At 35.6% G+C, this 20,876-nt stretch overlaps 1 protein-coding gene across 4 annotated transcripts in view; it reads right to left on the bottom strand.

The window, feature by feature from the left end:
* BTBD10 (BTB domain containing 10) overlaps positions 1–20,876 on the bottom strand; it is a 74,551-nt gene that overhangs the window by 4,720 nt on the left and 48,955 nt on the right. For all 4 annotated transcript variants that reach the window (XM_046014849.1, XM_046014847.1, XM_046014848.1 and 1 more), the window contains 5 exons: positions 17,396–17,592; positions 14,821–15,106; positions 12,005–12,107; positions 10,448–10,568; positions 2,248–2,445 (listed from right to left, as the gene is read on the bottom strand). In XM_046014849.1, the coding sequence (XP_045870805.1) occupies positions 2,248–2,445; positions 10,448–10,568; positions 12,005–12,107; positions 14,821–15,106; positions 17,396–17,549 (862 nt within the window). In that variant the 5' untranslated portion in view covers positions 17,550–17,592. The remainder of the gene's footprint in view (positions 1–2,247; positions 2,446–10,447; positions 10,569–12,004; positions 12,108–14,820; positions 15,107–17,395; positions 17,593–20,876) is intronic.

Genomic DNA, 20,876 nt, shown 5'->3' with positions numbered 1-20,876 from the left:
CATATACAAACTTATTGCAATAGGCTCTGCCCCACTTTCTTCAAATAAGAGAACCAAAAGAAGATGGCAATATCACATCATTATCAAGCAGGCAAAATAGAGGACTTTGCTGTGATGCCTACAAGGCCTCGTCTGGAAGGGAAAAAACTGCCTTGTCAGAGAGGACAAAATAGATACATTTTATATTGCATGGATTGAGCAACTATTAATAATTCCCCCAAAAGGCAAAGACCCTCCCCACAAACTGTTTTCAATTCAGGCGAACAGCCCCCATTTAATACTGATGTTAAAAATGGCAGATTCGAGCATGTTCTGCCTAGGTTAGTCTGTTTAGAGCAAACTGGGTTTGCAAAGGACATTCCACTGACAACATGTTGAGTCTTCCAAATGTGCTGGGAACTTCAGGGAGTTAGACTGATGGACCTTCCTCGCCTTCTCTCTTTCAGGTGGAGTTATCTCCCTTAAAAGGTGAACTGCAAAGGTTTTTTCAAAAAAAGAAAAACACACTCACAAACCAAACATGCTGGTTTAAGAGCCAATAAAAGGAAAATACGTATACAGATGCGACTCATGGGGTAAATTTGTGATTTACATCCTTAAGATTACTGATATTTTAAGATAAAGATCAGCTGACATCTCAGAATGGATGGTGTCAATGTCACAGTTAGGAAAATCAGGCTGAAGAGGCTGTGTCTCCTCAAATGAATCTTCTTTAGTTTGAAACATCTTGGCATGAAATGAAATATATTTAGACAAATGAAGTAAAAATATTTTCGGTCCTTTTTAAGCTTCAAAGCTTAAGATGAAAAACAAGAAAACAAACCAAAGAACACAACAGGCATGGAAAGTACTGAAAAGGAAAAGCCAGGTCTACCATAATTCCTCTATCACTATAATGTTATTTCTGTGTTCCATAGCTGGCTCTACTCTCCTGGAGGCAAACTTTTTGAAAACTGCAATTTATTTTGGTTTGTTCATTCCTCTTTCTTAGTGGAAAATAATTTAGTATATTTCTTTTACTTTTTGTTAGCCTTCCATTTTTCCTGTGTTTTGTTCAACTTTTTATTCCACATATTATTACAGAAACTACTGTCAGCAAAGAAGCTAGGAATGAAGAAATACAACAAAAATGTGTTACAACTGTCCAGAGAAGAATCACAACACTCATTAAGTATATTGTGCAAAGTAAACATCTTGATGTAAATTCTGAAAAGTGTTACCACAACTTATGTTAAAATAATCTTTTGAAATCTTTAGAAGTCAAAAAGAAAACCCCTCAGCGTCTGCTTTGTTTTGATTTTAGACAAGGATAAGTAAAATGAAAAATGAAAAAAAATGAAAAATTAAAGCATTCTGGTAACTTGCTGTATTTCTGTATTTTTTACTGAAACCCTAATCTTTACCAAGTCAACACAGACTGGAATATAGAACAAGATGCTGGGCTATTTTACCTAGTTCCTCAAATCGTTCTTTTAACTGTTTCTTCTCAAATCTATAAAACAGCTCAAAAATACTACACTGGGTTCATCAAGAAAAATAATATAAATTTTCTGACAATCAAAAAATCAAAAGGCTCTGATCAGGAAAGGTGTGAAAGTGTAGTAAGGAAAAAGTCATTGTTGCTCAAGAGAAGCTATTTTGGTCAGAAATACCTAACTATAGTTCCACAAAGCTTTCTGAAGGGTCACTGTATCCTGCAGGAACAGATATGATACTAAAAAGGGATCATCTTAGAACTAAAGTTACCCTAGAAATTAATGCACCGAAGCTTCTCATTGTATATACAAATAACAATTCATCTAAAAACCCAGCTGATCTTTTATAATCTATTTACTGCAGGATCTACTTCCCTAAAAGGCTTTTCAAATGCAAAGAAAAAAAAAATCCATCAAGATCTAGATACTCAACAAAGAGCAAACCATTTCTGTGCATGACAGGGGTGGGGATACTTTTTCCGTAAGGGGCCAGAGAGTAAATACTTCGGACTTTGCGAGCCATGCGGTCTCTTGCAACTACTCAACTCTGCCATTGTAGCGCAAAAGCAGCCATAGACAATACATAAAAGTTTATCTCTAAAAACAGGCAATAGGCTGGATTTTGACCCACAGGCTATAGTTTGCTGACTCCTGGTGTAGGTAAGAGTTCAACGTACTTTCTTTACAAAAACTGTCCTTTGATCAGTATTCTAAAAGATAAAGACAGAATCTGTGATGATTCAAGAGAGAGAAAACATGCCACAGTACTTACTTTGTGAATACTCTTCTCCCATCTGTGGTGGATACTCTTCATCCCAATCAACCACATCATCGTCTGTAAGGACTACTATGTGGCATTCTCTTTCCCCACTCTGGGCACTAGCTACCATGAGAGGCAGGATCATTTCTTCCAGATAAAATTCAAACTGTCTACGAGCACCATCATTCGATAACTCATGCATTAGGGCACCTGAAATGAAACCCACAAAAATATCTTTTTTTTTTTTTTTTGATGACTGATGAGTAAAAGAGCAGAAGCAAAAAACACACACAAAAAACATCAGATTTTTTCAGCATCTACTGTACAAACCTAGAGACAAAATACAGTGCTTACTCTTTAGTCAACAAAATTTTCCTAGGAAGAGATTTTACAAACTGTAGAATCTTACAGCAAAAAGGCCAATTAAAAGCATCTAACACACACTGCTTCATTTTATACTTCAGGAAGTGATCTACCTAAGGTTATAAAACTAATTTGCAAAATCAGAATTAAATTCCCCACCCTCACCCTAGCCCAGGGTAGTTTACTATATCATGCTGTCTTCCATCAATATATGCAACTATATCTTAAAGTGTATCTTGAGGATGTTTTCAGACTGTCTTATGAACTAAAATAGCTCCCATAATTCCCTCTCCCATGTTTTCTTTCTCAGAAAATTATTCACAAACAACATTAGTATTTCAGCACAGGAAAAGAAGTGAACTGGCTTTGGGATAAGGAAGGCAAAAGGCCAAGGAAAATACAGCATAGGGCAGAACTTACTAGCAAACCTGACCCTAGAAGTCAGAGGGGTAAAAAATAATTTCACTTCACCCTCCTTAAGTATAGATACAATGAATAACTTCAATTTCCCAAGTACACAGCCACAAAAATCACCTGCATTCACCTAATTTTTTTTTCCTGTGACAATGGCAGTGTCCTCTTATTTAAGGCACTACTAGTTCATGAACTACTGGGAGGGTTAGAACAGGAACTAGAAATCAATCTAATCTACATTTTTCCCAAGGGAGAGCTTTTTCTCCCTAAAACAGTTGCTAATTACATAATTATTAATAATATGAGTGATATAATAAGTGGTTAAATAATGTGTTATTTAGCCATGCCTCTCTCTAGGCTGGCTACTTTCCATTATGACTTCTTTTTAATTCCCTTGATTGCCAAACTCCTAGATTTTTCAACACATTATTTTTCCTTTAACTTCTGAACCAGTTCCAATCTGGCTTCCAGTGTGAACCAATACCAATCAGTACTCCTCAAAACTGCTCTCAATATAGTCTCCAATTAGATTTAGATTGTTAAAAATAATGAACACGTTTTGATCCTGTTCTTAACTGACTTCATGATTGAACCCTCTTCTTAAAACACTCTTTCTTCCTTAAGAATCTTTGATGCCATTATCCCTGGTTTTCTTTTTCATCCAGAGTTGTTCTTGATCATCTTTGCCAGCCTCTTCTCCTCTAGCTGTTCATTAAAAAATGACGTTTCTCAAAACAATTTTCTTTTCCTCTCTTTTACCTTACCTGGTAATTCCTAAATTCATTCCACTAATTCTTGTCTTCTATATTCTAGATATATTATATTCAACTACCTTCTGTAAATCTCCATTGGGATGCTACTTCACAGGCACCTCAACCCCAATATATTCAAAAGTGAATTTAATCCTATCTGCTTCTCCCTGCAGTGTTTTCCAAATCCGTAAATGCCACTGCCATCCATTCATTTCTCAGAATCATCTCAGAAGAGTGCCAGGCATACAGAAGGAACTTAAATACTTGTAGAATAAATAAATGAATCCTTGATTCCGCGTGCATCTCTTAATTCAACCGTTCCTCAAGCCCTATCAAGTCCACCTCTTAAATGCACCTTGAATTGTGTCATTTCCTTTTCTGGAAGACGCTAACCAAAGATAACTACAGAATCTCTTATTCCACATACTTTTCTGCAATGGAACCTTGACATCTCCCTGGAGGTGGAATCTAATTCTCCTCCCCTTTAACCCAGGCTGGTCAGTACTTGCCTGTAACCAAGGGAGCATGGCAGAGGTGACAGTGCATGATTTGCAGTTTTGTTTTGGTCGTAATGCTTACTCTCCAAGTACTTCCCTGCTGAACCCAGTCTCCAGACTTGGAGAAGCCCAAGATGCATGAAGAGGTCACATGTCCTCTGACAGTCCTCGCTGAACCCAGCATTTGAGTCATCCACTGCAAGCAGCAGAATTGTGAGTGAAGAAGCCTGCAGCCTTCTGCGTCACCTCAGCCCTTCAATTATTCATGAGATGAGACCTCACATATTGTGAAGCAGACACAAACCACCTCTGCTGTACCTTGTCTGAGTTCTTGACCCACAGAATAAAAATTATACCTCATGCTAAGTTTGGAATGGTTACATAGCAATACTTCACCAGAATACACTCTATCCCCAACGCCCCCACCAAGTCTAAGTCATCCTTAACTCTTACCTCAACTACTATAAAACCTAATTATATTCCCCCAACATTTACTTTTGCCCCTGTGTAATTCATCCTCCCCCCAGCAGCCAAATTATGCATCCCCTCTAGTTTAAGTCTTTCATGGCCAATACTACCTAAAAACAAAAGTCCTAAATCCTTAACTTGGTCCATAAAGACCTGTTACATGAAAAGCAGATTATAGACCAGTGTGTAGAGTCCTTTAAAAAATATTTTCTTTAAACACTACATATAAATATATATTGTACGTAAATCCTGTGAAGGGGGAGGGTGCGGGTATATCCTGCACATAAATTCAGTCTGGCCCGTATTTCTCTCCTGAACTTTAAACATATATACTCAATGCCCCCTCTAACCATTTCCACTTGGACGTCTAGTGAGTATTTCAAATTCAACATGTCCCAAATCAAGCTTCTAAATTTTCACTCCCCATGAAGTTTCCCACATCTCACTTCATGGCAACTCCACATTTCCAGTAAATTAAAGTCCTCTTCACTCTTCCCCCATCTCATAACTCAATCAACAAGCAAATCCTTACAACTCTGCCATCTAATATGTCCAGAATTTAACACCTCCTACTGCTCCCACTCTGATTTAACCCATCACTATCTCCTACTTGAATTATGGCAAGAGCTTCCTAAATATCCATTTACTTTTACCTTAATTCCCCCTCGCAATCCATTTCCAACACAACAGCCAAGAGTAATTCTTTTAAACCACAGTCATATCAGGACCATAGCACTCTACAAATTTTGCTCCCATGAAATGGTACAACCTCTTCATATTACTACTCTGTTCAAAACAGTGCAATGGCTTCCCACATCACTCAGAGTAAAAGCCAAAAGGTAAAGGTCCTCCATGACCTAGGTCCCCTCCTAACCTTATCTCCTACTGTGGACACTCTAACTTACTTCACTCTCAAACATGCCAGGCAAGCTGCCTCAACCCTTGCACTCATTGTTACTTTCTGCTTGAAATTAAGCTTTCCTCTCCAGTTAAGGCTTCTCTGGCTGCTCTATGTGCCTTCCTTACTTTTCCCCGCTCCTCAGCAGTGATCACTAACATACCATATGTTACTTGTTCACCTGGTTTGTCTGTCTTCCTCCAAAGAGTGTAAGCTCCATTAGAACAGGAAGTTTTGCCTGGTTTGTTCATGCTGCATCCCCAAAACTTAGAACAGACTGGTAGAGAATTAACAGTCATCAGATATTTATTCAGTTAATAAATTTTGTTTTCTCCCCACTTCTCTGGACTCACTTCTTACCACTCACACTCCATCCCTCCACTCTAGCCATACTTTCCTCTTCTTTAAGTTCCTTAAGCATGTCATATTCCTTCCAACCTGACAACCTCTGCAAATACCTTTTCTGCTGCTTGGTACAGTCAGCATCTTATCCACTTACCATTCCTTTAGGTCTCAGCTTTAATGTCACTTAGGTAATGACTTTCCACAGCCCCTTTAAAATACACTTCTCATAGCATCTCATTTCTTCACCACATTTTTCACAGCTTTTCATTACCTGTCAAGTTGTTGTTCATAGCTTGTCATTACTTTTCATTACTGTTCATTACTTCCCCACTAGACTGTAAACTCCAAAAAGGCAGGGACAAGGTCTGTCTTGTTCATCATTATATTTACTATATTTATGGAACTCACAAAAAGCCTGAGTAAGAGGTGGGAGGATTATAAGTTAAATGGTAAACTAGAAACACATAGCTGATACTTAAGAATTAGAGATAGGGGCGCCTGGGTGGCTCAGCTGGTTAAAGCCTCTGCCTTCAGCTCAGGTCATGATCCCAGGGTCCTGGGATCGAGCCCCGCATCGGGCTCTCTGCTTAGCTGGGAGCCTGCTTCCTCCTCTTTCTCTCTCTGCCTGCCTCTCTGCCTACTTGTAATCTTTATCTGTCAAATAAATAAATCTTTAAAAAAAAAAAAAAAAAGAATTAGAGATAAAATGGGCACCTGAGTGGCTCAGCCGTTAAGCGGCTGCCTTTGGCTCAGGTCATGATCCCAAGGTCCCGGGATCGAGCCCCACATTGGGCTCCCTGCTCAGCAGGAAGCCTGCTTCTCCCTCTCCCACCTCCCCTGCTTGTGTTCCCTCTCTCACTGTCTGTCTCAGTCAAATAAATTAAAAAATCTTTAAAAAAAAAAGTATTAGAGATAAAGTATTGGAAATCCACAGTGTATAGGGAGTGTTTGAAACCATAATGATAAATGGCATCACTCAGAATAAATGTATAGGTTCTGTGAGAGAGAAGGGAGCGTAACACAGAACACTCGGGAGTAAGCTCATTCAAGAGATGAAGGATCAGGAAGCAAGTGAAAGAAAGATAAAGAGTAGGCCTAAAAGAAGGATGTCAGGGAGCTAAAGAAAGAAAGAGTCAAGAAGAAAGGAGTGACTTAACAGTGACATCTAAAGAAAATGCCTTCAAAGACAGGGATGCCAGCATTACCACTAAATTTTTAAACACTATTCAAAATATTCTAGCCAATGCACAAAGACACACAAAAATATATAAAGTGTTATTTACAACAGAGCGAATTATCCACCAAGAATATGCGAGAACCAACTGAAAAACTATTAGAAATAGAGTTCTGTTAGGTAGCTCATACAAATATATAAAATTCAATAATTTTCTTATGTTAGCAGTTAGAAAATTTAAATATACTCTACATACAAGAAAAAAAATACAAAGTATCAAAAAATAAACAAGATCAGAAAATATTAAAGACATAAAAGAAAACTTAGTGAACGAAAAGACAGCAGTTGAAGGAGACAGTAAACATGTTAACATGTTAATTTACATGTTAAAACATGTTAATTTTTCTAAAACATTAACTTCAAAGAATTCCAATGAAAACCTTAAAATATTTTAAATAATTTTCTTTACTATCTACAACAGACATAGGTTAGATTTGAGTCTGAGGCTAAGGATTACTCTATACAGAGGAAAAGACTAATGATACAGAGAAGATGACAACAATTAGAATGGGGTCCTAAAAAAATGCATGGGGGATAAAATAATTTATTCATTCAGCAAATGTTTATTGAGTCCTTACTATGTGGCGGGCAGGCACTATGGACACAAAGTTGAAAAGGTATAGATAGTCCTTTGTATAATTTTAAGATACAGACAGACATCTTAGTGTAATGTGCCATTCTAGTATTCAGTAAAGGCACATATGAACAGGAAACAACTCAGTTTTGGACTCAAGTCTACACCTACAGTATCCTATTATGTTTTTACGAGGACATTTTTGTCTCTTCAAATTCTACATAGTTTTATTTTAATAAAGTCTATGAGAATTCTATTTTTAAAAATATGTATTACAAGTATTCTAGAAATAGTTACAATTATTTAAAAACCAAAGTCTAGAAAAAACATTATTATACATATTTTAAATAAAGACTCTTACCTTTAATTCCATAACAAATAAATGAGACTTAACAGTGATGACAGTCCAAAGGATTATGAAACGAAATCCCCATATTTTTTATCTGATAGTCCCCAAAATTTAATATCTAATTATAATTAAAATTAAAATGGTTCTATGAATTAAAAAAAAACACAAAACTTGAACTTGAGGATCTAAATTAGAATAATTAATGCTCATGGTTTAGTAAAAACGTTTTTTAAGATGTGAAAAACGAACTTTGTTCAAATTTACATATGTATGCTCTACCTATTTGACTTCAAACTTTTAAATATCATTTATAGAGAAATGGACTCAGAGGTGGACCAGCCACTTTATCCTACCTACTGATAATTTTTTTTAATTTATTTTTTTCAGCGTAACAGTATTCATTGTTTTTGCACAACACCCAGTGCTCCATGCAATATGTGCCCTCCCTATTACCCACCACCTGGTTCCCCCAACCTCCCACCCCCGCCCCTTCAAAACCTTCAGGTTGTTTTTCAGAGTCCATAGTCTCTTATGGTTCGCCTCCCCTTCCAATTTCCCTCAACTTCCTTCCCTACTGATATTTTTATGAAGATTTTAAAAAATGTTTGGCAATAATAAAGTGGTACTTAGGGGAGGACTTAGTAAGACCACACAATTTCAATGAGTTAGCTCTTAAATAAGCATGAAGAGAACACCTATCTTTAAGTATACACTAGGTGCCTTAAAATATGAAATGAAATTTCCCATTCACAGTGCACCTGGGTGGCTCAGCAGTTAAGTGTCTGCCTTCAACTCAGGTCATGATCCCAGAGTCCTGGGATAGAGCCCCACATCAGGCTCCCTGCTCAGCAGGAAGCCTGCTTCTCCCTCTCCCTTTGCCATTCCTCCTGCTTATGCTCTCTCAAATAAATAAAATCTTTTTTTTTAATATTTTATTTATTTGACAGAGAGAAATCACAACTAGGCAGAGAGGCAGGCAGAGAGAGAGGAGGAAGCAGGCTCCCCGCAGAGCAGAGAGCCCGATGCGGGGCTCGATCCCAGGACCCTGAGATCATGACCTGAACCGAAGGCAGAGGCTTTAACCCACTGAGCCACCCAGGCGCCCCTCAAATAAATAAAATCTAAAAAATTATTTAACATTTCACATTCACAGTTTCTAACACACCAATCTTTGAGAAGGTATGGCAAGCTACCGGTGAGTTTAGGTTAATGAAGTAAAGATAACCATAAGTCTACAGCCTTATTAACATAAGGCTATAACCACATACAGGAAGCTTTTGAAATGACTTCCCATCATATATAGGATAAAATGTAAGAACATGAGTTTGGATCAAAGACCTTCTGCAATGTGGCCCATCTATTTATTCTCATCTCCTGCTGGTCCTGATATAAAGTCTCTGTCCCAACTAGGGTTCTTTCCAAAATATGTTTTTTGCATCTTTAGTCCAAAAATCTCAGCTGTTAAACTACCTCCTTACTCTATTCTTTCTAATCATTCCAATTTATTCTTTACTACCTGTCTCCTCTGAACTCTTTCCCAATCCCTTTAGCACACAATGACCTCTCCTTTTGAACTTCTCCAACCACTCAGCATCTAAGTCAACATCTGAAAATTCTCTTATTCTGACTTTTCTGTGTATAATCACCTTTTTTCTACCACTCAGGTATGGCAAATGGTGAGAGGGAGGAGTGCTGAGGTGATGGTAAGGGAAAAATACTGATCAAAAACTTGGGATTTCCAAAGTTCTAGACTCTGCTCTGAGGCTGTTTGATGTTCTTAAGACAAAATCACTTAACCCTTTGGATAAATGAGGGTTAGGTACTTAATCTAAGATCTTTAATGACAAATATTCTCTTTAAGAGTTATCTTCCACAGTGGTTTAGGATATTACATGGAAATATGGAAATATGTACATGGAAAGTACAAAAAATTATAAATTTTTGATTGATGTGATCTCAGGAGTGAAGCCAAATACCATACTTGACCAAAGCCAGGGCTTCCCAAGCTGGGAGAAAAAGACTGGCAACAAATGGCAGAGATGGGGTCAAGGAGGAAATCTAGGAGAGTCTATCAAAAATAAATATACATATATACATACAAACATATACATATAAAAATTTTTTTGAAGTTTTAGAAAATTGCACAATTGGTTACAAAAATCTCTGTAGACTTCCATAAAGCATCCTTATAGTATCACAGTGCTTTATAATCCAATTAAACAAATATCTGATGTCCACATGAACAGCACTCTCTCAGGCTTTTCATTCCAATATACTGTAACTCTACAAACCGCTCACACACAAAACATCATACTTACTGAGATCTCTACATTTAATAGTACTATATTCAAAAGAAATACAAAGGTAGTCGCATGCTTCTCTCAGTTCAGGAATAGATATGCCATCAGGACAACGAATTATTCCTGTTTTGTAGTAATCCTAAAAAAAAAAAAAAGAAAAGAAAAAAAAATGCAAAGAATGCATAAAACATCTACAGCATAAGGTGGCCAAAACCTTACTATTAAGGTGAAGCTGCTAGCATTTTCAAAAACAGTGGAGCTCTGAGATTTCTGAACTGTGGAATTTTAAAGTTACATGGGAACTCCGTTCACCTAACCACTTTTTCATTTTACCAATAAGAAAACATTGGCCCAAATGGGTTCACTGACTCACCTAGTCAAACAATTATTTATTAGCAGAGGAAAGCCAGGTCTCCTGATACTGATATGTTTCTTCTCTCTATTGTAGCATGCCAATTCATATGTATTTTCCACCCTACAAGTTGTTTTTCTATAACTACCATCAAATTTTAGAACTTTTTTTAAAAAAATAAAGTTAAGTGATATATTTTAAGGTACCTTAAATATTACTTACAGCATTGAGCAAAATTTATGGTTCTTAGTAAAGAACTTCAAAGTCATATTCCAGGTATTAATATATGTAAACAGAACGCACAATTACATATTCTTCTTCCAAATACTACTTTTTGGTGTGTCCCAAATTATGAACAATAAATAGTACTTATTTCTAAGATCTACTTTAAAAATTGTTAAGGGCTAGCCCCTAAATTACAGCTGAGTCATAAGTATTTTTTTTACTCGGCAACTCCATCGGGGGTTAAATGAAGTAGTGCTAGCTAAAGCACTCCCCTCTCCCCCCCAAATTAAGATCTGCCTTAAGCTTCTTGAGGTTCAGAGCCACAATAACACAATAAAGTTGCTATACTAGTGCAAGTCTTTTGATACTTGCCCAAGTACTAACAACCTAATTAAGATCAACTTCCATTCCTATCTTTTACCCCATGATCCTCCCTGCCCATTTTCCCCAAAATTAATTGAGGAAACTATATTTTCAGACTGTGGCATAGTCACAGACTATAAACCAAAGTTTTATCACTGATTTGAAATTACAAGTAGGAACTTGTAATACTAATTCAAATATTCCTCAAAATAAACGGTTAAAACCTCAAAAAAAGGGTTTAAAACAAAAATGCTAAGACATTTTAGATGATTTTTATATGTTAACTGTCCACATTGCCAGTTATAGGCAATAAAATATTAAAATTCAAGTAATCACATTTATCTCAGATAGCAAAAATGATCAACTTATTGTATTTAAGAGAATTAGGGAGGGAGGAATAACATGACTCCAGATTGTTACTACTAAAATCTTTGAAAGAACCACCTGTTTATACTTAAGAGATGTCACCTCCCCCGACCTGTATTTGTATATTATCTTTATGTACTAAAATAAAAATGATTTTTTTTTTAAACAATATTCTGCACAGAGATCCAAATAGAACTCTGCTTCTAATACAAATACCCACCAAAAGGGAGTTCTATGATTAAGTCAAGACATAAGAAATAAGCACTCACCAGAATAGCTCGAAACACTGTGGAGCCAATTCCCTCTGCCACTTCATACTCTCCCTTCTCATTGGGACGTGTAAAGTTATGTTCTCTGCCAGATCCAAACATCCTATGATATTAGTAAATAATGAGAAATATAACAATAGGATACTACCTTCAAAGGGGAAATTTATTTAACTTACAAAAGTAAAAAGGAATTATAATTTATTCATAAATTAGTTTAAAAATTCTTAGCAATTTATTCTGACAAAAGTAATAAATGAAAGATTATTAAAAACACTACTTTTCTGATGGGAGGGAATAGTAGTACAGATTCCCTATAAGCAAACAAAATCAGCTGATAAAATTCAGAAGCTAAAGAACATTTCAGCCCCTTCTTCTCAGGGAGGGAAAAAAAAAAAAATGAATCAATCGATCTAGGGGAAAAGGTGATTTTTATACTAATCTTACCAGAAAGGGGGGGAAAAAAAACCAGAAAAGGGAAACCATGTTATCTGTACCTCTTCCTTAAAACTGCTGCCCTCACTGCAAAGTTAATGCTATAATGCAGCACATACAGTAAAGTAGGAAACAGGCAGGTTAGGTTGTTTCACTTTTCACAACTCTAACATAAATATAAGAAATATCACTCGAAATTCTTACACTTGCATCCCAGAACTGAAAAATTAGCGATCAAATGCTCGGGTAAAGAGGAATGAGGAAGCTAAGCAGTGAATCAAAAGTTTAAACAAACGAGTAAAAAGCTCTTAATACTAATTTTTACTTAAGAAAATACAGATTTCTGGGGTGCCTGGGTGGCTCAGTGGGTTAATCCTCTGCTTTCGGCTCAGGTCATGATCTCAGGGTCCTGGGATCGAGCCCCACATCTGGCTCTCTGCTCAGCAGGGAGCCTGCTTCCCCTTCTCTCTCTCTGCCTACCTGTGATCTCTCTGTGTCAAAAAAATAAATAAAATCTTAAAAAAAAGAAAATACAGATTTCTATTTTTTCAAGTAATGTTCTTGGCCCTTTCATAGTAACTATGAAATGTTTTTTGAAAAGAGGAAATGTGCAGAGTATGTTCTTCAAAAATCAAAAGTCTAATGCATTACTCCCAAGAAAATTTAAAAACTGTGGTTAAAGGAAGTTGGACCTCCAAATTAAATGATACCATCATTCTTAAGTATTGTACTCAACAATTTCCCAATTTAAATGGTTTCTTCTTTTGTTAAAACACAGAAATCTATAAAGAACAAAGCTTTTTTATTTCGAAGTTTCCAAAAGAATGCCAACTGTTTTTTACAGTGCCCATATAAAAGATATGCTTTACTCAACTGGCATGAAAAAGATGACTTCACTGTTTAAAAAAAAAAAAAAAAAGGCAAGGACAGTCTTTCAGGAATCAAATGTCATGGAATTTTCTCAAATACTTGAAATTTTTTTTTTTAATAAAAGGAGAATGTTATGCTTCTCAGTTCAATATGGATACACACACAGAAATATTTTGGACTTTGTTTTGTTTTGCCTTTAAAGAAAATGTAGCCTAACAAAGGAAACAAAATTTCAAATATTTACTTTTTAAGACTGTTTCTTTAAAATTTTGGTAAAAATTAAAAGTATTAATAGTGTCAGATGCCTGGGTGGCTCAGTTGTTTAAGCAACTGCTTTCAGCTCAGGTCATGATCCTGGAGTCTCAGGATGGAGTCCTGCATCAGGCTCCCTGTTCAGTGGGCAGTCTGCTTCTCCCTCTGACTCTCTCCCCTCTCATACTCTCTCTCTCATTCTTTCTCTCAAATAAATAAATAAAATCTTCAAAAAAAAAATAAAAAGTATTAATAGTGTCAAGTCATCCTCCTGACACTTTCCCTCAATAATCTTCCTCTGTGCTACTAAAAATACATAAAAGCTGTACTTGTTTTCTTTGCCTCAGATATGTAAAGTCTAACTGCCAATGTTAAAAAGAATATTCAACTATTCAAAATGTGCAATGTCATGTCAGCTTTTATTCTGCATGAGAGGAGAAATCACATGTACACATACAAAGGCATCCTAAATAGTTACTCATATACAACCTAGGGAAAAAAACACAAGTTTTTTACACCATATAAATTTTTATTTCATTTCTATGCTCCTCCACTTTATATTAGAACAGAAAAAAGATACTAATTTTACAATGAAAAGGTATTTGAAAAAAAATAAAGAAAAGGTATTTGCTCCTCATTTTGGACACAATGAAAAATCGAGTCTATATTGTCTGTATCATTCTTAAGATCACAGTTCCCACAACTACAAACTTCACATTGACCTTTACTCTAGACCCGCACAGATTAGAATAACGACTACAAGTATCTTTCCTTCATTTTAACTACTTGTTAATACCTTCTTTTTTTTTTTAATTAAGTATCTATATCAAACTGGCAATTCATGCTGACTTTTCAGCTAACCAAACTGTTTTTTTTTCTCTTTAAACAAAATGCTGATACCTGCTATATCTGGTGGTTGAATTTGGGATTCCCTCAAGTGAAAAAAGCATATATTACTGTTATACTCACCTTGTTAGATACAATTTAAGGTTTTAACCTGTGGAGATTGTTTAGGACCCTATCTTCATTAACTTTTTTTTTTTTCTTGCTGATATAACAAAAATTGTTAGAAATAAAACCAAGTTCAAGATCTGGCTCTACCATTTTCTGGCTATACTAACTTGAGCAAGTTATATTTAACTTCCAAAGCTCAGTTCATCTATAGAACAGGAATACTACATTCCAACAGGGAATTACATAAAACTTAAGTTAATAATGTGAAAGTGCTTTATAAGAATACAAAGAACTGCAATAATACAAACCTGCCCAACATTGTATTTGGCTGTGCAGTAAAAATGGATGGGTCTACAACAAATCTAGTGTTATCCACTATTAGTGTTACTCGTTCTGATGTTCTCACATTCCGAGCTCCTTCTTTTGCATTTTCATATACAAACACCATCTCCCCAGATGTCTTACAGCTACCATCCGAACTTGACTGACTACTGTTTCTGCTGCTGTTCCCAGCACTGCTACTGGAACCATTTGGAGATGCCTTTTGAGGACGAGGACTACTTGGACGAGAGGAACTATGATCTTTTTCTCGTTCTGAAATAAAGATGTTAAAGTTATGCAAATTTTCCTTTAAAAAAATTCAAGATCCACATTTATCTTTTAAAAATTCTGATGTAGAATTGTTTTAAATTTAAAATTGTTTTAAATCACAATTCTGGGGGCCTGGGAAGCTCAGTTGGTTCGGCTCAGGTCATGATCTCAGGGTCCTGCCACATTGGACTCTCTGCTCAGCAGAGAGTCTGCTTCTCCCTCTGCCCTCCACCCCCCACCGCCACTTGTGCATGCATGCACACTCTCACTCTCTCTCAAAAAATAAAATAAAATCAATCAATCAAAGCATTTCTGCTTTTTGATTTCAAGTAACATTTTCACAGAACACCATAAATATTACTTCCCAGGAATAAAACCTAAAACATCAAAATGTTTTCTAAATTAATCTTTGTAGATTTTTAAAAAGATGTATAGCTGACTAATGCTCACTCAGACTAAGATCAAAATTAAGGTAAATTTTATGCTAGTATGCTATTTAAAAATACATGAAACCCAAGGAATAGAATAATCTTACAAGTTTATAAGTCAAATAAGCACTGACAGGAAGTAAAAGATTAATGAAAATACCAACTTTAACTGTCCTAAATACTAAAAGTATTAGTACTACTCTGAGAACACTAAGTACAAACTTTGGACTCTCACTATATTAATTAGGCCATCCCCAAACTAGTAATTTATCTCACAAAAGAAAGGCCCCAAAGGAAGAAAAAAGGTCACTAAGGACACAAAAGTATTTATTCTTTCAAATGACTTTTAATGTCTACCAACCAAATAAAATGGCTTCAATAGCTTATGATACATTGCTTTTTTTTTTCAGTCTTACTTTTGGTTGGAATAAAAACACTTCCACAAATTCTAGAGGATCATATAATTACTATCCATAATTTTAATTAGGTAGGAAATATTGTTAAAATTCAGAAGATTTTCTTCAGCTGTTCCAATATTCTATAAAGGGAAAATTAAAACTAAGATTCTGTGATAAGTTCCCTTTAGAGGATAGAACTACACTTTAAAGGTGACCTAAAAATGTACCTCCATCTCATCAGATTCATCAGCTTCTGCCAAATTCCTCCATGACTCAGGCTACTCAGAACATTCTGTACAGCTTTACTGATTATATAATTAGGTTTGCTTTATCTCCAGAGATATCCTGACACCTCCATTTTATTGCCTGTTTCCAGAATGCTGGTAGCATCCCAAAACCAAAATTTGCTGAATTAATAAAAATCATTTATTATATCTTCCTATTCTCTTCCCAGGGATTGAACTTAGCATATTAACGAACTGTCAACTCCTATTTACACTTGCATGGATTTTTTGGCTTATCAGTACTAGTTTGACTTTGAGGACCTACTTAGATACTGACAACCTCTCTGTATAATTAAGCCCTAAGATAAATGATTTTGATTTGTAACAATCAAAAACAATGTGAAGGTATTAAATTTGCCCCTTCTCCAAGGGAAAATGAAAATCAACAAGTTCACATTACTAATGTACCTCTCCTCAGTCACATAATTTATTTACCTGAAATATATGATGTTCATTTACAGTAATGAGTAGGAAGGGAAAAAAAAAGACATGAGCTACTTGCCAAGAAAAAACCAACAACAACAAAACACTTCACACCTTCCTTTTCACCATCTATTTTTTATGTTAAATTTAAAATACTGTCAAAACTTAAAATAAATTACTACATGGTTATTCTAGCTTTCACTTCCTTTTCTAGCATGATTAACCAAGAATTCCTATCAACAGTTTACTACAAATTTTTAAAAATAAACCACTTTTTATTTAAGTGAAAGACTTAGGGGCACCTGGGTGGCTCAGTCGTTAAATGTCTGCCTTAGGCTCAGGTCTGAATCCCTGGCTCCTGGGATCTAGCCCCAGGGTATTTGCTCAGTGGGGAGCCTGCTTCTCCCTCTCCCTCTGCCACCCCCTTCCTCCCCCTACTGCATGCACACTCTCTCTCTCACTCTCTCTCAAATAAATATTTTTTAAAACTAAACAAATTATCTCATATCACAGTTTTAAAGGCTTTTCAAATTTCTTTTTATGAAACTGTCCCAGACTCAAAAAAATTCACTTTTAAAAAGTTTCATAATAAGCTGATTTCTTATAGCAAGAATGAAGCTAAGCTAAAATAGCAACTGAATAGAACTAAGAAGTTAATTTTACTCTCAAGTACTAGGCAGAATTCACTGTCATTACTGTTTTAAAAAGGTAACTGCATGCTTTTAAAAACTGTCAGGAAGATGAGTTAATTTTACATACCAACATGGTGTTGTCGTGTTGGAGAAGTAACATTTCTAATACAAGGAGTGAGTTGAGATTCTGTTCTTTCGTGAGATGAATCTCGTGATCTGTCACTTGATCTTCGTCTATCTCTTGATCGTTCATGTCCCCCGCTAGCACCATGTAGACTCATTTTGGTATGGTCAACAACTCCTTTAGCAACACGTGAGGGAGTACTGGTAAGTCAAAGAAGAAAATTAACCAAAAAAGTGGAACAGGAGACCACAAATGCTTTTAAAGAAAAAAGCAATTAACATTAAACTACTACTATTTTGAAGTTTAAGAATCAAATGCTACTTTACAATTCTGAAACATAATTATCTTAAACGTGTAGGTTTTATAAATGCTGGAACAGAGTATATTTAAAGATCAAATAATTCAACTCTTTTTTTTTTTAAGAATGAGAAAACTAAAGCCCAGAAATGTTAATTAACTTTTGAGTAAGTAGTAGTAGTAATAGTAGTAGTACTAGAGACCACCCAGATCTTCTAAATATTGCTCAGACATTTTGCTCTCTTTGATGGGGGCAAGGGGTGGCGAGGCACAGGCAGAGAGAACACCAGCTTTCAGAACTCTAAAAAAATCAGCTATGGGGCAAAGTAACTGGTCTCCTTGCCAATACAATAAGCCGACATGCTTACTTTAAATCAACTCATCTTGATTTTGATTGAACTCCTTTCAAAATTTTTGGCAAAGGGGCGCCTGGGTGGCTCAGTGGGTTAAGCCGCTGCCTTCGGCTCGGGTCATGATCTCAGGGTCCTGGGATCGAGTCCCGCATCGGGCTCTCTGCTCAGCAGGGAGCCTGCTTCCCTCTCTCTCTCTCTCTGCCTGCCTCTCTGTCTACTTGTGATCTCTGTCAAATAAATAAATAAATAAAATCTTTAAAAAAAAAAAAAAAATTTTTGGCAAAAAAAAGTTTTTTTGAAAAGCATTTCTCTAAAAAGCTTAATTAACTATGCTCTGTAAAGCCACAGAATTTAAAATTTTAAAATATCTTAGGTAAATTTGCTTGTGAGAAGTGAATACCTGAGAATGATGATTAACTAGTCTAAGTGACAGAATTAAGTGACAATTATTTATAAAAATATATGTACCACATGTACAATGCTATAGAGAAGTTCCCTCAAGGAACTTACAAGTACCCGTCTCAGTAATAGATGTGTATCAGTAATACATGAACACACAGAAATTTAAACAATTCAATAGTAATCTCAGTTTTCAAATATAAAACTGGTAAGTATATCTCAAATATGTAACTAATAAGCGAGAAATAGATAATAAATGTTTTAATATCTCAAAGGAAGAAAACTTCACTGTACACTTGAGTTAATCCCTGGTGAATCAGGTGCTGGCAACTAGGTAAGATTTTCATAAAGTACACTGCAGGTAAGAAAACTGACAAGAACAAAACAGAGAGCCAAACCTAATACATCTGGAAATTTACCATCTTGTCATTATACCATGGTGCATGGTTTAAAAATTTAGTGTTTTTTATAAGTAGAAACAGAAGAAACTTCAGAGTTTTAGAAAAATACAGAAATATAACACAAATTGTACTTTAATACTTAGTTGCTCAACATGTTGAGTATTACTTAATATTATGGAACCTTAGCTTCCTCATCTGAAAAATAAAGGTTCTATTTACTTTATTAAGGTTAATATGAGGATTAAACAAAGAAATAGAAGTACACTAACCAATAATGTACATAGCACAACAGAATCGCCCAATTAAATACTAGTTTAGTTATGACAGATGGAGATATTAAAGTTCAATTATAAGACTGCTCAGAGTCACACAGTATTTAGTGGATATGCTAATAATACTGTACCCTAAGTCTTTTGATTCATTCCAGTGTCCCCTCCATATTATTACCCTGCACTCCATCACTGAAACCCCACTCGTTAAAATTTAAATCTTCTTGATTCAATTTTAAATCCCATAGTGCTTCTGGAACATCTCCTCTGTTGGCTTATTATCTATAATTCTTTGTTATTTTAGTATTTTCTTTTATTAAGAAACTCAGTCATCACCTCATTATAACAGACTACAAAGATAAAAGATAAGGCTAACTTTGTATTTATCCTAAGAGTTACTTCTAGGGAAATAAAGGCAACCTATCAACCTTTATCAGTTATTTGTCTTTGATAAACCCAGAGAGCAAAAAAAATTCTACTCCCACCTTCTTTCTAGTGAAAAAGATCAAAACAGGACTGCATCCTTGGAACATAATATTTTTCTTCTTATAGAAAAGATCCTACTGCATTTATGTTAAAAACATCAGAGTAGAAACAATGGAATTTCTGGTTTGTCTTAAAATAGGAAAAAAAGGGGTGCCTGGGTGGCTCAGTGGGTTAAAGCCTCTGCCTTCAGCTCCGGTCATGGTCCCAGGGTCCTGGGACGGAGCCCCGTATTGGGCTCTCTGCTCAGCAGGAAGCCTGCTTCCTCCTCTCTCTGCCTGACTCTCTGCCTACTTGTGGTCTCTGTCAAATAAATAAATCAAATCTTTAAAAGAAAAAAAAAGGAGGAAAAAGAAAGCAATCTACACAAATTAGAAAAAGGATTATATATTGAAAAAAAAACAACTCAAATTATCTTAGTTGTTAAGTTTTAAATGTGCTTAAATATGAATAATTGTTAATCTAATGGACAAGGTATAAACGCAACTACAACTAAGGCAAATGCAGGACAAATGTCAGTTTGAGTGAGGGCCAAGGAGACTGATTAATTGAAGAAGTGTTTCTATCAGACACTTCTATAACTGAAACATTAACTGCTACTAAGCATTTATTCTGCTAAAATATTGGCTTCACTTCTAAACTGTTTAGATTTTAAATAAATGCAAAAGGTGTCATACTTCTTTCTTTTCATTCCCAAATGGAATGTATTCTGAATCAGACCTTCAAAATCAGATGTCATGGAAGACTAATTATGTCCTACTTGATTTAATTAAATAATTTTAGATCAGAAAAGCATTCTAAGGGCAAAAATAATTAGTATGTGTAGAAGAAAATGAGGACAAGCAAGTTCAGAGGGGATAAGTCTGCTTCACGTTGCATTTAAGAGTCAGAAATCTGTGAACTCAGGACAGGTAAGGAGATGAAGATTACATCAGCTCCAACATCTACTTCTAGTCAAGACAGAATAACAAGGATTGAATTTACTTTCCTATCTGGGGGAAAAAAAATAGACAAAATATATAAAACAATGGTTTGTAAGACACAGTTCATCAGCAAAGAAAGTGATCCCTGAAAGATGAAAAACAAATGATATAAGCCCAACAACTGCTCCAAATTATTTTTTTTCCAAATTACTATCTTTTTTATTAATTATTTTTATTAACATATATTATTTGCCCCAGGGGTACAGGTCTGTGAATCGTCAGGCTTACACACTTCACAGTACTCACCATATCATATACCCTCCCCAATTCCATAAACCAACCACCCTCTGCATACTCCC

The sequence above is a fragment of the Meles meles genome, chromosome 8 (genome assembly GCF_922984935.1).
Source record: "Meles meles chromosome 8, mMelMel3.1 paternal haplotype, whole genome shotgun sequence".
Lineage (NCBI taxonomy): Eukaryota > Metazoa > Chordata > Mammalia > Carnivora > Mustelidae > Meles > Meles meles.
The sequence above is the reverse complement of the archived record's forward strand: the minus strand, read 5'-3'. Positions and strand labels throughout refer to the sequence as shown.